General features: G+C 43.3%; 1 protein-coding gene across 1 annotated transcript; it reads right to left on the bottom strand.

Moving 5' to 3' along the window:
- Positions 1–1002: 1002 nt before the first annotated feature.
- LOC144583517 (uncharacterized) lies at positions 1003–10251 on the bottom strand. The gene is made up of 2 exons (XM_078377396.1): positions 10090–10251; positions 1003–1413 (listed from the first exon to the last, which is right to left on the bottom strand). Exons 1-2 carry the CDS (start codon positions 10241–10243, stop codon positions 1235–1237), a joined length of 333 nt encoding a protein of 110 aa, XP_078233522.1. The 5' UTR covers positions 10244–10251; the 3' UTR covers positions 1003–1234.
- Between the last annotated feature and the right edge of the window lie 5585 nt (positions 10252–15836).

The following is a 15836-nucleotide window of genomic DNA, read 5'->3' as shown; positions in this document are numbered from 1 at the left end:
GCTTGCATTTTTAAAAAGCAAAAATGCCAAGCTGAAAAAAAGAGGAAAAGATAATATGTAAGATTTAGAAGGCCTTTTAGACTGAATGGTACTATCTAGATTTAAGTATATGTGATTTGCACATAAAAGAGCAGTTTTCCCCCTCCCCAAAAAAGACCAATGGTGGGCAGAAGATCAGGGATCTGCTAATAGATCTTTGGTTGAGTTACAAGACATTGACAAGGAGCAGTGACAGAATTCACACAGCACTCTTCAGCTTGTTCATCTTGTTGCAGATCTTCACCTTACCATGGTGTGTCATCTGGATTGTACCCTATTGGACTTCCACTTGCATTGACTTTCTGCTCCCCATCCTTGATTGTTCTGCATAACCAGTCAAACAGCTAGGTAATATTCTTGAATCATAATGATGCAATGCACACAATGGCCATGGTTTAATATTTTCTCAAAGAAACCATGCCCACACTCCTTACCCCACTTCTTCCTATCCTCTTCTCCCCCTAACATATCTTCCATATCTTTTCTGCAGATGTGATAGGTGGGACTATTTCTGTTGGTGAGAGTTGATGAAGCAGGGATAATGAAGTGATTTTTTCCCTCAGCAACCCTGTATCACACAATATGCTGGCTCTTAGATACCTGTAATACCTATGTTCCTGTACCTTACAATGTATTGCCATGTCACTGTGTTGGCATGGTGAGATCACACACATGCCAATTAGGAAGAGAGGTGCTCTGTTTTAGCTTGGGCAGTGGACAGTCTTCAGGTCACTGGAATGTCCTTAATATAGGCATGGTCAAACCCTATCTAGACCTAGCTACCTAGAATGAGCAACACCCAAAACATTCACATTGCCACTATATTAGGCTGTTGAAAAAGAGCAGTGTATGAAAATGAAGAGGAGACTGATGTATGAAAGAGGCCATGCACTTATTTCTGATACCAATCACACATTCCTAGGCTGACCATCTGCTCAGAAATACCCTGCCACTTCATTCATAGGGACATGTTTGTTTCCCAAACTACTATTCTGTACCTGACTCCAGTTGGTTGATCTCAGGACTGTAGTAAAAATCGAACTAGAGTTCACAAGCCTGCCTTCTGCCTACCCCCAAGCTTGGCAAAAGCAGAAATATATACATAGCATCATGGGAGTATACAAAGAAAGATGATGGCACTTAAGACAGAGCTAAGAACATGTTTTTCTAACATGTACAACAGAGAGATACAAAATCACCAGGCAGTATCTTCTGCTTTCACTGCTTCTTGTTCCTGTATAGTAGTCAATACCAGATCTAGGATGTTCCTTCCAGACCTTTGGATGTTCTGGCCAAATTTCAGCTGCCTTCTCCCAAACCGGCCAATAGGTCGAACTCCACGCCCCACATACCAGAATGGATCTATCTCAGGACCTGGGATGCAAAGCAGAAGAGAAAATGCAGGCATTAATTTTCTCTATCAAATCAGCAACACTCAGCATGGACCTATTTTAAGGACACAAATAATTTAAATGAACCCCAAGAAAAGCACATGCCTTTCTCTTTCTTGCTGGAAGTATAAGAGTTTCAAATCATAAAAGAGACAACCATGTCCGAAAGCAAAGATATTGGCCATACAGGTTGTAATAGAAGCCCCGTGAAGGTAAGGGTGCCCAATGGCCCAGAACACAACACCATTTCAACTCAGTTATTGCTGCTATATATTGCAGTTGGTTTTGCTTTTCCCAAAGCAAAACCAACTGACAAACATGGGACATGGTTGTTGTTATGTGCCATCAAGTCAGAACCAATTTACAGAGACCCTAGTAGAGTTTTCAAGATAAGTGAGATATTTAAGGAGTGGTTTTACTAATTCCACACCCCCAGTAAGCTGCCACAGCTGAGGCAGATTGAAACCCAGGCCTCCTGAGTCCTAGTCCATCACTTTGTCCATGATACCACACTGGGTATTCTTATGGGAAACACTTTTGAGTAAAAAGGGGCAGGATTATACTGTCTACTGCTGTATTTGGCTTCCCTTGAGAGATGATGTGCATGACAAAGACACTTCTGTATTCAGGTAAAGGTAAGTGACCTGGCATAAACCGACTAGTCTCTGCATCAGTGAACACTTTCATAAAAACCCCAGATAATGAAAGTCTCAAAGTCTGTCTGGCATAACTAAATTAAATAAATAAATAAATAACTGCATAAACAACCCAAGCAATTCCTACAGCCATAATTCTAGGCCTTCCCTGATAAAGACATCTATGCCTGTTTAATATCTCTGTGTCCAAATACTGTTCAAAAATGCGCAGAAGTGGAGTACTAAAAAAGAAAAATGGCCGCCTTGGTGGGTCATTGGCTTAGGTTGAGCTCTGCATTTTGGACTCTCAGAGGCAAATGAAGCAATAAATTCCAAAGAGCTTTGCCTGTATTCCAATGATGTTTGCTTAGAGTGGAAATAATGCTGATTAAGGCAGTAATGGTTGGAAAATAAGAGAGCTGGTTCTTCTTCGTGGCCTCTGTGAATGCACACTAATGGGTTAAATCTGCACTTGTGCAGAGGCCTCGGAATATTCTAGAGCTTAAAGTAACACTTTTGGCTCCGCCCCCAGGACCTCATGGTCCGCCCGCCCTAACAGTTACCTCAGTTCCATTTTTTCCGCTGCTGCAGTTAGGTCTCCTGGCTAGAGCTCCGTGAAATTATTGGAAATTATTGGAAAATATTTGGCTCCTGTTCGATTCTTCATTAAGGAAAGTACAAAGACTTTATTATTTAGGAGGGGAGGTGTGCGTTTTGGCCCTTTGCGAGGGTTTTCCCTCTTTCCCCCTCCCTCCCCCCCTCCCCCCCCTTGGACTGTTCCCAGGCCTCCAAGGCTTCCTCATCTCCCATGGTTACTTTTAAAAGCTGCATTGCCTTGGAGAGTCGCACAAAAATCTTTGTGTATGCATTGAAGCGGCCTCTGCGTCCGCAGAACCCGACCCTTTACCTCATATATAACCTAGGGAAAAGAGTAAAGCCTCTAAAACTAAGGCCAAACCCTTAGTTTTATAACCACCGACCCCTCATTCTTTGGCTATTCCTAGCCTGCCACCACAGGCTTCCCCGTCCTTGCCTGTCCTCACTCCTCAGTCTCCTGTTGAGTTTCTTTCCTAGGGCTCTTCGCCTTCCATCTTCACCGTCGTCGTCGGTCCCGCTTCCTCCTACTCCGGAATTATCCCTGCAACATCCTCTCCGAAAAACAAGAAGGTGAAAGCGAAGCATTTGGCGCCATCTTTAGAGATTCCCGATCTCCGAGCCACTCGGGACCAAAGGTCTCACCCCACGGGGCTCGACATCTTCGCCCCAATAAAGCGAAGAAGCATGCGCCTAAAGAGGACTTGCGAAAAACAAGAAGGTGAAAACGAAGCATTTCACGCCATCTTTTAGAGATTCCCGGTCTCCGAGCCACTCGGGACCGAAGGTCTCACCCCACGGGGCTCGACATCTTCGCCCCAATCAAGCTAAAGAGCATGCGCCTAAAGAGGACTTGCAACCGCTCAAGCTCTCTAAGAGCTATTTGAGACGTTGGAGGCAGCAAATGCAAAAGCTGTATTATCCGCGTCTGCTATACAGCCTTGCTGCGGAAACTTCATCCTCCGAGTCCTCCTCGTCCTCATCGGAATCCTCCAATGAGAGTTCGACATCGTCGGTACTGTCCTTCCCTGATATCGGGAGGAAGAGGCACCGATCGGTACCAAGGGAACCTCCGTTACCGGAGATGCCCGAACATCGATGGACCTCCCAGGTCCCGATACTCCCGCGGGCTCTGGTACCGAAGAAAGAGATCATCTCCTGATACCAAAAGACATAAGAAGAGATGGTACCATGAAGCCTCCCTGGTACAGGAGGTTAAAACATGCTGGTACCATGCCTTGGTACCAAGCAGAAGGCTAAAACATGCTGGTACCAGGAGGTCAAAACATGCTGGTACCATGCCTTGGTACCAAGCGGAAGCTAAAACATGCTGGTACCAGGGGATTAAAACATGCTGGTACCATGCCTTGGTACCAAGCGAAAGGTTAAAACAGGCTGGTACCAGGAGGTTAAAACATGCTGGTACCATGCCTTAGTACCAAGCGGAAGGCTAAAACTTGCTGGTACCAGGAGGTTAAAACATGCTGGTACCATGCCTTGGTACCAAGCGGAAGGCTAAAACTTGCTGGTACCAGGAGGTTAAAACATGCTGGTACCATGCTACGGTACCAAGCGGAAGACTAAAACAATATATGCCCATAAGAAACGCCTGGTACTGAGGAAGTATTCTTAAGGAAGATACTGAATACTGATGATATGAGGAAGGATACTGAAAAAGAAACCAGAAGTCCTTTTTCACTTCTGATGCTCCACTTTCTTCTACTTCCCATGACTCTGACTCTGAGTCTTCTGACTCCATGGCACCAGACCACTCCTAACCTGACCCTGCCAGACTCTGATATTTGTGATGGCTTTCCGCCATCCCTCATTTCCGAATTTCATTCATGTTCTAACATGATACAGAGAATCGATAAGGCTCTTGATTTAACAGTACATCAACTTCAAACAGAGTCTGATAAGGTTTATGCAGATATTGATGAGGAATCAGTGCCTTCCCTGTGCTTGTCCCTTATCCCATCTTTATTCTGCTTGCTTCAGTAGACCTGGGAAAAGCCCTTCTCTGTCCCTAAAATGTCCAGGCTTGTAGAAAATCTGTACAAGACCTATGGTACCAATACAGATTTTTAACTAGGCATCCTCCTCCTTATGTGAATGTGGACGCCACACAAGCCAGATCACGCTCGAGATCTACTACCACACCGAGCAGCGAGGAGGTGAGAAAGCTCATCTACATGGCAGCTATGGGCGCCTACCATATCGACCTCTCTAACTGTGCACTACCCTCTCTTCAGGCAGCCCCAGCAGCATTTAATCTGAAAGGGCTTGCTCTCCATTAAGACGCCATGTCCCTCACTCAGCAAGAGAGTGTGATAGCGCATCACATTATCGAGGCCACCTCCAAACAACTCATGACTGGGGTAACCTTGCAAAGACACGATTGGCTAAGGTCAGCCAACATTTCTGATTATGTCAGATTTGGAATAGGGGACTTGCTCTTTGATGGCTCTAGGTTATTCGATCCCTAGATGGCCTTCAAAGAATGAGGAAAACAACATGATCGTACAACGTTCAGCCTTATAGATCTCAAAAATTCCCATTGATGCATCAGTACTCTTATAGTGTATACAGACCTTATACTTCTCAACGAAGATATCTCCCTCAACAGTTGGCTCAGTACCACAATCCAATCAACGCGACCATCCCCACCATTCCTATAGGAAGTTGACAAAAAATCCAACAGACACTGTGACTCCCTCCCGCTTACCATCGCTCGATTCTGCGTCACATGTTCAGTATGCTTGCTCCCTTCTTTCTGCATGGACCCACATCACCTTGGATGCCTGGGCTCTTTCCATCGTCACCTATGGGTACACCATAGAGTTTTGGGATACACCGGCTCAGCGGGTGATTTACACTCACTCTTCTACCACTCTATGAGACAAGGTAAAGATCCTTTTTGGAAAATCAGACATATCTCCCGCCACTCCAGGTGGGGGCAGATCACTACGCCCCATTTTAGACCTAAAGGACCTGATTTTTCTTCATCAGCCAGCGCCGTTTTTGCATGGTGACCTTGGAACATATCCTTCCACTAATTCGACAAGGAGATTGGTTTACTTTGATAGACTTGAGTGACGCCTGCTCCCACATCTCCATCAGAAGTGATCATTGCGAATACCTCCGTTCTCTCTAGGAAGGCCCATTTTAGAGTTCAGCGCCTTGCCATTCAACTCTCGACAGCGCCTCGAGTATTCACATAGGGGCCGTATTGGAATCTTGGCCGGCAAGAGCTTTTCCTTTCCCAGAATGGCATGGTTTAAATTTGTTCCCTGATATGTCGCTCCCCTCCGTTGTCTTGGATCACAGCCCATCAGGCCCAAAATCTTCGGGGACTCATGATTTCCACCACATCTGTCATAAAGCCCGCGAGGCTCAAGAGGCAGTCCCTACAGGCCTGGCATCTGCCCTGTTTAACCCCATGAAAAATACGCCCTACATATGCCTCCAGATTACTTATGAGCTTGCACACCAACCCTGCTGGTAATCAACCCAGAAGACTTGGCCCTGGAAAGACTGTTTGCTCCACTCCTACCTACCTCGAGAATCACGACAGACTCCAGTCTGGTCGGATGGGACCCCACTGTACCAGTCTTCATATCTACGACACCTGGTCAGTGAAGTAAAACTTTCTCTTTTTAAAAAAAATCTGGAATTGCTGGCCATCTTCAAAGCATTTCAGGCACTCCTAACTCTCAACCTAGGCATGGCTGTCCAAGTTACTACGGATAATGCGACAGCAATGTACTACATCAACAAACAGGGAGGCACCCATTCTCTTCCTCTACTGTACCTGACTGTTCAGTTTTGGGAGTAGTGTCTAGAATTCCACATCTTTCTGTCTGCTGTGCACATCTCCGCCCAGGACTTCACATGGGCAGACCATCTGAGCAGGCAAACATACCAAATACACGAGTGATCTCTGGACCATTGCACATTCATCAGAATCTGCAAAAGAATTTTTTTTTGGTTCCTCCCTGCCATAGATGCCCTTGCAATTGAGGTGAACAGCTAGTGTGCCATCTATCTTTCACGGCCTGGACTAGGGGTAAACTCTCAAGGAGACGCCCTCATGGTGCCCTGGAAGGGCTGCTTCATGTACATGTTCCCTCCAATACCTCTCCTACTGTGCATAATAGTGAAGATATGACATGACAATGCCACCGTGATCCTCATAGCTCCATACTGACCCATACAGCTGTGGTTCACAACACTGCTGACAATGTCGTCAGGCTCCCTGAGACCCCCGTCTATTCCTCATCTTCTGACCCAGAATCAAGGGAAAACGTACCGTCCAGGTCTACAAGCTCTTCACCTCATGGCATGGAGAATTCCTCCTCAATAAACTCCATATTATCACACTCCAGGAAGCCCTCTACCAATCAATTCTATTTCTGCAATTGGCTGGCATTTACCAAAATTACTACTCGCTACCCTAAATGAAGAGGTTTTCCCATGGTACGGCAAACCTTTACCCTCCACGGGGCCAGTCTATACCACAGTGGACTCTTCACACTGTCCTGAGTGCCTCTCGCATTCATCGTTTGAGCCACTGACCACAATTGCTGGACATTTGTTGACTTTCAAGGTTATTTCTTAGTTGCAGTTACTTCCAGTAGCACTTCAGGTGGATCCTCCCTTCCTACTTTGTCACCTGGACAAAGTTATACTGTTCCCAGATGTCTCCTTCATACCTAAAGTTTCTACTGAGTTTCATGTTCGGCCGCCTATCAGTCTGCCCACTTTCTTTCCTAACTGCCTACAGATGTAGAGAGGTTTCTTCACCTGCTAGATGTTCGCAGAGCATTATCGTTCTATGTTTGCAGGGCTGTTTTTCCCCCCCGCAAGTCTAATCACCTGCGCCCGGTGAATGCTCATTTTACCGGAACTTTGGCTACTTCTACAGCTTTTCCTCAAACACCTGCACAGCTGACATTTGGCCCACTTTGTCAGCCTTCATCTTTCACTATCGCCTGAATCTGCAGGTCAAGGAGGATGTCATTTTTGGACGCGCGGTCCTGTCTGCTGTTTCGCCGTGACGTCCCTCCTCCTATCAGAGGCAAGCTTGCTAATCACCCATTAGTGTGCATTCACAGAGGCCACGAAGAAGAAAGAAAGGTTACTTACCTGTAACTCTGGTTCTTCGAGTGGTCCTCTGTGAATTCACACGTCCTGCCCGTCCTCCCCTCTTTCCGTCACGGCTGTCTCACCTTAGAGCAGCAGCGGAATTTGGGGAACTGAGGTAACTGTTAGGGCGGGCGGACCATGAGGTCCTGGGGGCGGAGCTAAAAGTGTTACTTTAAGCTCTAGAATATTCCAAGGCCTCTGCACAAGTGCAGATTTAACCCATTAGTGTGAATTCACAGAGGACCACTCGAAGAACCAGAGTTACAGGTAAGTAACCTTTCTTTATGGCTTGGGTCCTTGCTGTTAGCTTCATAATACAATCCACAACTGACAGTTCTTACTCTCCTGAAATAACTTATCATTAAATATTCACTTTCATTATAAAAATATTCATCTGGAATACTTGTATGCCACCAACAATAGGTATAAGATCCTCTTTCTGTCTTCTTTCTTTCTTTTTCCTTAAGGATTGATGTATATAATTACGTTTTCAGCATTCATCCTGGATTTTGCAATCATAATCACCACTGGCTGAATTGTTCACTGAAAACAATTTAACCTGTGAATGCAAAATAAAAACATAGGCTGGCTAATGCAACAGTCTATGAGAGGTTTACACCAAATCCTCTGCAGCACTGTAAAGGTTCTCTGCTAGTATACCACACTTCTAAAGTTTTACATTACACAAACTTGGGATAGTGAATTGCAAAGCTACCAAGGAATGGTAGTAGCAGGAATTGTAGTAGCATCATCACCATAATGAAAGTTCAAAAATTCTAAATGGCTGGGGAAATTTGTGATGTAGCAGATATTCATTCCAATGATAGGTTTCTCCCCAAATGAAGGCACTTGGATTTGTAGATAACAAAGAGGAAGGACACACTCAATACTGCCTTTTAAAGCTTCTAATGCAGCATGTTTAGCACTGTGCATCTACTGCTACTCCTTAGTGTTCATAGAGTGAGGAAAAAAGAATGCAGAAGATGGTGAATGTAGAATCAGCTTCCTAAATCTAATTTACTTGTCTAGCTTAGAGTTAAATAGATGTTCTCTAGCTGCTGAAATCTCAGAATTCTGGAAGATTTCCATTTGTAAGTAGGTGGAGTGGAAACTACAGAATGTTCAGCTTGCCACTTGTGGGATGAAGGAAAGAGCAGAGACTCCCTGACGGCTTATATTAAATATTCTGGAGGTGCAAATGGCAGAACCATGCCAATTGGTTTTAATATTCTACTATCCTTGCAGTGCTGTACAAGGATGTGTCATTGATTTCTTTCCTAGCCTCCAGGAACCTCCCCCCATGCAACAATACATAAGAAATAGGTCAGATTCAAGATCACATTCAACCCCCAAACATGATCCCCTTATGTTTATATGCTGTACAGTCCAGTAGGAGAAGATTTCAGGAGGATGGGCTAGAAAAATTAGGCAAATTTCCTTTCAAAACTCCCCTATTCATGTAGCCCCCAAACAGCATAAGACTCCAGTTTTAGACTGGATGAAGCTTTGAATAAAAACATTCTTGGTGCTGGCACAACATTTTGTCATAGATCCCCACCTGTTTTTCAAAAAATTCCAAGTCCACCTAGCTATCATAAGCAAGTTGTAAGACTACCTTTTAATCTAGGTTGGCTAAATGTCTTTGACCATATTATTGTATGGTTTGACTAGAAGTTGAGTAATGGCAACTTTCTCGACAAAGGACACTCATTTGATGATGGTTTGAGAGAGGGGTCAGGGAGGCCATACATGTACATATAGAAAATCCCTCACTCAATGGGGTGGACGCCTTAGATACAATCTGTCTCCTATTTATCATGCTGCCCTGTCATCCATCCCCAGGAAGATTAGGACCACACATAACAGAAAGACCACTGTTAATGACCATTAACAACTCATGACAATGTGCGGAGAAGGACTGCAGAAATGGTATTTCCACTCACCCTCCCATCCTTTGCCCATCTAACAAGCCTATTCAGACCAGAGGGAGGTGAAACCAACATGGTTTCAAAGATATGTATCAAAGATCTCCTACCAAATCTCCTCAGACCGAAGAAACTACTTGGTTGAATAGTGAAATGTTTCAACCTAACAAGAAAGAAGTCCAGTTGCCATGACTCAGCTTCCAGATAACCTCGCCTGGATGACTGAAAATCTTCACAGATCAATGTATCTTCACAGATACATTGCATGATTTGACGTTTGTATCAGGAAGAAGCATTAGGCTCTAATTTAGCAAATGAGCAAGCCGGAAAACTAGCTTGAAAATCCAAGTTGTGACTCACTTCTGTTGTCAACCTGATGGTTGTAGGGTCTTTGTTGTCCTGAAGTGAAGGTGACAGATATTAATAACACCATGATGTAGACTGTGATCATCTTTGAGGTGTTGGATAGAGGGGAAAGCTGACATGGATGAACTATCAGTGCAGAAGCCCACATGATGAATCAACTCTAGAAGGATTAGGCAGAAACAAAGAAAAGGGATATTAAAAACATTAAGAAGAACTATGGTTGATGTTGTCCACCATTCAGTTCATACTGTGGACAACCAGTTGCCTATGGGAACCTGCCAGCAGGACATAAGTAGAAGTGTGTGCTCTCTCTCGCAGTCCTTAGCAACTGATATACAGATGCACAACTGATCCAACTTGAGTCCTCCAGACAAGAGTAAAAATCTGTCCCTTCTGATGCCAATGTACATCCTTAGAAGCACCAACAGATTGATTGATAAATAGACACATACACATATACATATATAAAACACACATATATACCCTCACTCTACTTTCTTTCAGTAACATGAATGGAGACTTTGTTTTTGTTTTAAATGGCTTGTAGCATCTGGTAAAAACATTTTGTTTCATATGTTTAACTATGCCTCTCTGCAGGAAAAAGGACACAATCAGTTGCTTCTTGGTCCTGTTTCTTAAAATGAAAGTGTTTAGAGACATTATGTTTTCCCACATATTATGCTGTCCTTTCCCAATCTAACTTATTCTCATTTTGTCACTGCAGAAAACAACTCAGTCAAAAAACACTTCCAGCTCAGCCAGCAGGCAAATGTCCAGAAGAAGGGTCTCGCTTGGTCTACTCTGAAGAGCTTTTAACAACTGTGCCCTGTCCCCACCTTATAAGGAGGTGCCAGAACTCCTCTTCCAAGAGCTGTGCACTGTGTAGACTTCTGCTATAGCTCTTGTCCTACATTCATCAGCAACAGAGATGGAATTTCTAGTAGCCTTTGTGATTTTTGGTAAATCATTTTCCTCCCTTTTCTTCCGTGTATAAACCATTTTCAGAGAGACAGTTGTGACATCTAGTGTACCAAAACCAAAACTGTCAAGTGGCCAAAGCTTGGAAGTAATTAGTTTCACATAAAATAGTTACCTAGCAATGAGCCAGGTTATAAAGTTACTTTTAGATATGACAAGCAGTAGGTAAGTTCATTATATATAATGAGTTGACACCTGGTACATATAGAATCCATATAATCCTACAGCAGTGGGAAGGAAGGAATTACATCTGCTGTACCACTGGCATAGTTTCAGGCCCTCTTTTTTGCTTTATTATTATACAAAAATACACTAAAGGAAAGGAAAGCTGCATTACTCTCTAGGAAATGTATGTAGGATTCCAGCTTTAGTTGTTGAATGCCACGAACAGGAAAATCCTTGCTCATAACTAGTCACCATAATGACTATGCCACACTTTATACATATTATTTGCTGCCTAGTGGAAAACATAATCTGGAGGAAAACAAGACAGATATTCAACAGATTAAACTACAATGTCTAGCTCATTATTTAAAAAAAAACTAAACTCTTTTTTCATGTTACCTGTGAGCATCTTTTCTTAAAAAAATTTAAAGACCAGCTGGGAGAACTAAAGCAGATTTGCTTTCCATACTGGATCCCAGCTATGAAATGGAGGCATGTGCTAATACCACAAACAGTGTATGGAAAAAGGAGACACAAAACACTTTCTGATAAATTCCTATTATTAGACTAAGATTTCACCCATACTCATTGAAAGTTCACTGGTGAAACTCAAATGCTACAAACACATACACACAAGTAAGTGCCACTGGGTTGATCGGGTGCTTTGAACAGTCAGTTGAGAGCTGAAAAGAAAAGGCAGGAAAAAATAATAACAAAATAAAATAAGGCTGCAAGCCTACTAAGCAACTTCCAGCCAACTCTGTGGGATTGCATAGGATTTTAGATATTTATCTAGCAAGATGGGTGGTATATAAATCAAATAAATAAATAATGATGATGAAGAAGAAGAGCAGCAAATTAAAAGGAAACCAATCTTTTTTGCTGTTAAACAGCTAAGAATTTGTTGGAAAGAGAAACGAATCCTGACCAAATTTAAAGGGATTTTTAAAGGGGTCAAATTTTGCTACTTGATTCCTTTTCAACTGTTGTCCTCCATTCTGTTCCATTCATTCCATTTATAATGCCTATGCACTTATAGTACCTGTTGTTTTCTTCCCTTCAGAGGAACCAAGAACAAAGCAAGACAAACTCACACTTACCTGTTCCTTCAGGGAGTGCTCAACAGGTGACCAATGCTCTAAAATAACCATAGCTGGACATTTTATAGGTTGCTGGCTAAAGGAAGAAGAAGCGTGCAATGGATGAGGACACGTCAGCTGCATTGATGAGCAACATTTAAATAAAAGAACATGTATTCTAGTACTGCTGTTTCTAAAGCAGATCAAGAGGCAAGCTGGCAGTGGCGTTGATAAAGCTTGCATTGGGGGCACCTTGTTAGCTTTGAACAATGACTGTGAACAAATCCTCCCCCCACTCTGAGAAGGGGACAGCGAGAAAGGAGATAAATGATACTTCAGCTCCATCGATCTGTTCAGAGCTGAAATGGAAATGGAAGCCACTTTTTATTGAACTCTGCTCCCAGCTAATGTTGGGTACCATACTTTTCTTTAATGCAAATATTTGGTTTATTTAACATATTGACTGGCTGAAATCCTCTTGTTCTGTATAGTAAGTTGCACTAGAGTAAGCCTTTTGAATGAGTGGCAATTTGGTGAGTCAACTCGTCCATCTGAATCAATGGATCAACTCTAGTTGCTATTTACTGCACTAAAGTAAGTCACAACTAGAATAGGCCCACTTGACGATGGAATGTGCCTGAGAATTGACTCACCAAATCCCATTGATTCAATGAGCCTACTCTAGTGCAGCCTACTACACTAAGCAACAAGATTTCAGCCTCTAGATGCTTTTCTGCTTTTTTCCCTCCCTCCCTTCCCTGGATAAAATTAATAAAATAGAAAAGTAATAAAAATTCAGCATAAAAATATGTCAATTGACCTAAAAGGATGGACAAATAAAAAGCTTTCACTGATTGCAGAAGAGACAACAGTGATGACACTAGGTGAATCTCCCTGGGAAAGGAATTCCAAAAAGTGGGGAACCAACACTTAAAGTACCATGTTTCGATTTTCCAAAAACACAAAAACTAACATCCTGCTGCTTAACATAGTAAGTCACACTAGAGTAGGCTCACTGAATCAGTGGGAATTTGATGAGTCAACTCCTCTGTAAGTTTCAGTGATTTAAATGGGCCAACTCTAGCTGTGACTTACTTCAGTTAGTAAGTCCCAACTAGAAAAGCCCATTTGAATCAATAGAACTTGATCAATAGACTCACCAAATCCCCAGTAATTCAATGGACCTACTCTAGTGTGATTTACTAAAGTAAGCAACAGGATTTCAGCTTCTGATCCTGAATGCCCAGATTTGGACAGTGGCCAGGAGTGTCTTTGCATAATTAAAACTAGCACACCAGCTGCACCCGCTCCTGGAAGGCTCTGATCTGGCCACGGTGACATATCTCTTAGCTACATCCTGGCTGGATTACTGTAACACAGTCTATGTGAGGCTGCCTTTGGAAAGTGTCCAGAAGCTTCTGTAAGTCCAAAATGCAGCAGCCCACATTGTTATCTGGGGCTGGTCACAGGGATCACATAACACACATACAGTTATAGAAGCTTCACTGGCTACCAATCCATTTCTGGGCACCATCCAAGACCAGAAAGTAGGGCAGGAACAACTAGCACCAGTGAAGTCACTTCTGGTCTTCACTCTAATTTCAACCGATCATTCCACTGACAAGAGCAAAATCTCTCTTCTCTGCCAGCCCACTGAGCAAGGAGGAACATACAGAGGTGGGGGCAGAAGGAGAAAGAGTGAGAGAGAAGGAGTGCCATAAAGAAAGATGGAGGAATAGGGAAAACAAAGCAAAAAAGCTGTCACTGTTTGCCTTGGACACTGGGGGTACCCCCCACAAGCATACAATCCCTGCCAAATTTAACCCAGGAATATGGCCTTAACAGAACTGGGGGAGATACGCCATCCCTGAAATAGGGAGCACAGCCAGAGTGGCCTTGTCATTATTTAATATACTACTCTCCATAAGACTGGCATTTCTGAGGCCCCTAAACCCAAATAAACAAGATTAACTGCTTTGAGTCCCTTGTTGGGAGAAATGCGGCATATAAATAAAACTAATAACCAGCTGGATTGTGAGTTGAGCCCATTTCCTATAGCTATTCCTTATGTTCTCACATCATGACTTCCCTGATCAGGTCTGTACAAAACTTGATTTCTAGCTATGCAGAGTGACAGCAGCCTCTGTCCCGCTGTGCCTCAAGGGCCAGGCCAGGCCTTCCACTCAACAAATAGAACATTAGTCCTGACTTGTCTGCTCCAGGGAACACTGAACAGCCACCTCACAGGCAGCTCTGCTGCCAAATTTTAAAAGAAAAGGGTTTTTAAATGCAATGCAAATGTCAGTTCAGATGCAAGCTTTCACATTTTGCCTAAGATCATACATGACTGAAAAGTACAGTGGAGAACAGCTGCATAAAATGGATGTGTGTGAGTGTGTGTGCAATGCTTAATTGCCACATTTTTAATCCTTCTTTTACTGTCAATTTTTCAGAAAATATACGTTTAATCCTACTCAGCCACTTCCCATGAAATAAAATTGGGGGGGGGGCGCTAATGAGTGGTTAGTTGTAAGGCTTAGTCCTGCCGTTAGGCAGAAACAATTGCTTCCACTGTCAAGTTGGGGAAGCCTCCAGCTCATCTTCATCACTGAAAGATGAAACAGGGTAGGGCCCACACCCTGTTCTTCTGTCCCCCTTGCTGCCTTAGAATGAAAGAACGCTGCTGTCCCATCATCAGTGGGGTGCAATAAGATAAGATCCAATTGCCTGGTAACAAAAGGAGGGAGTGCCATCTTGTCCTTCAACTCAGGCAGTAACATTTCCTCAGCCAGCCATGGTTACTTCCTCTGACACAGCTGATTTCAGCGCTCAGTTCAAAGCTGGCCAGGGTGAATTGCTCTGTGTCACTTACTCCTAGCAGAGATCTTTCAGAGCTGCAATTTAAAACAGCTTCCTGGCACGGAATCCACCTCATACTCAGACTGACCTTGCTCACTCAGGCTGACCATTAGGCTCTCACAAATTCTGGGGTGTTGTGCAAGCTTGCTTAGGCAGTAAACTCTTTCTGGATCTGGCATGTTTCTCAGCAGTGATTCCTTGACAACTTCTGTATCCTAGTTTCTAGTTTTCCTCTGACACCTACCTATAGCAAATGTAGCAAACATCTGTTGTGGCTGGCAGTGAGAGATAACCAGATCTGCAGTACAATAATATCTGGACGGCCTCATGTTCCCTGGCCCTGGCCTTCAGCAACTATCAAATATATTTTACTTCTGTAACTTTAAGAAAGAAAGAAAAAGAAAAGAATGGTTCCCATTTTGTGGAGGACAAGATTTATGGAACCATATTCACAAGCTTCTTGAGTAAACTTTTGACCCTGACACCGGCCTAATTAGTACTATGACAAATCATTAATCTCCTTCAAAGCCTCCAAGCTACAATACTGCTATCTGAAGATGGCTCTTAAGTCAATAATGCATTTACATGACAACTTCTCTCTCACCCACTTTGAGTACATTATCTTTGTACTTCAGAAGAGCTCTCTTCTGACAACTGCCT

Source organism: Pogona vitticeps, chromosome 6 (genome assembly GCF_051106095.1).
Source record: "Pogona vitticeps strain Pit_001003342236 chromosome 6, PviZW2.1, whole genome shotgun sequence".
NCBI classification, from domain to species: Eukaryota; Metazoa; Chordata; class Lepidosauria; order Squamata; family Agamidae; genus Pogona; species Pogona vitticeps.
Note: the sequence above shows the minus strand (reverse complement) of the source record. Positions and strands in the feature narration are given on the sequence as shown.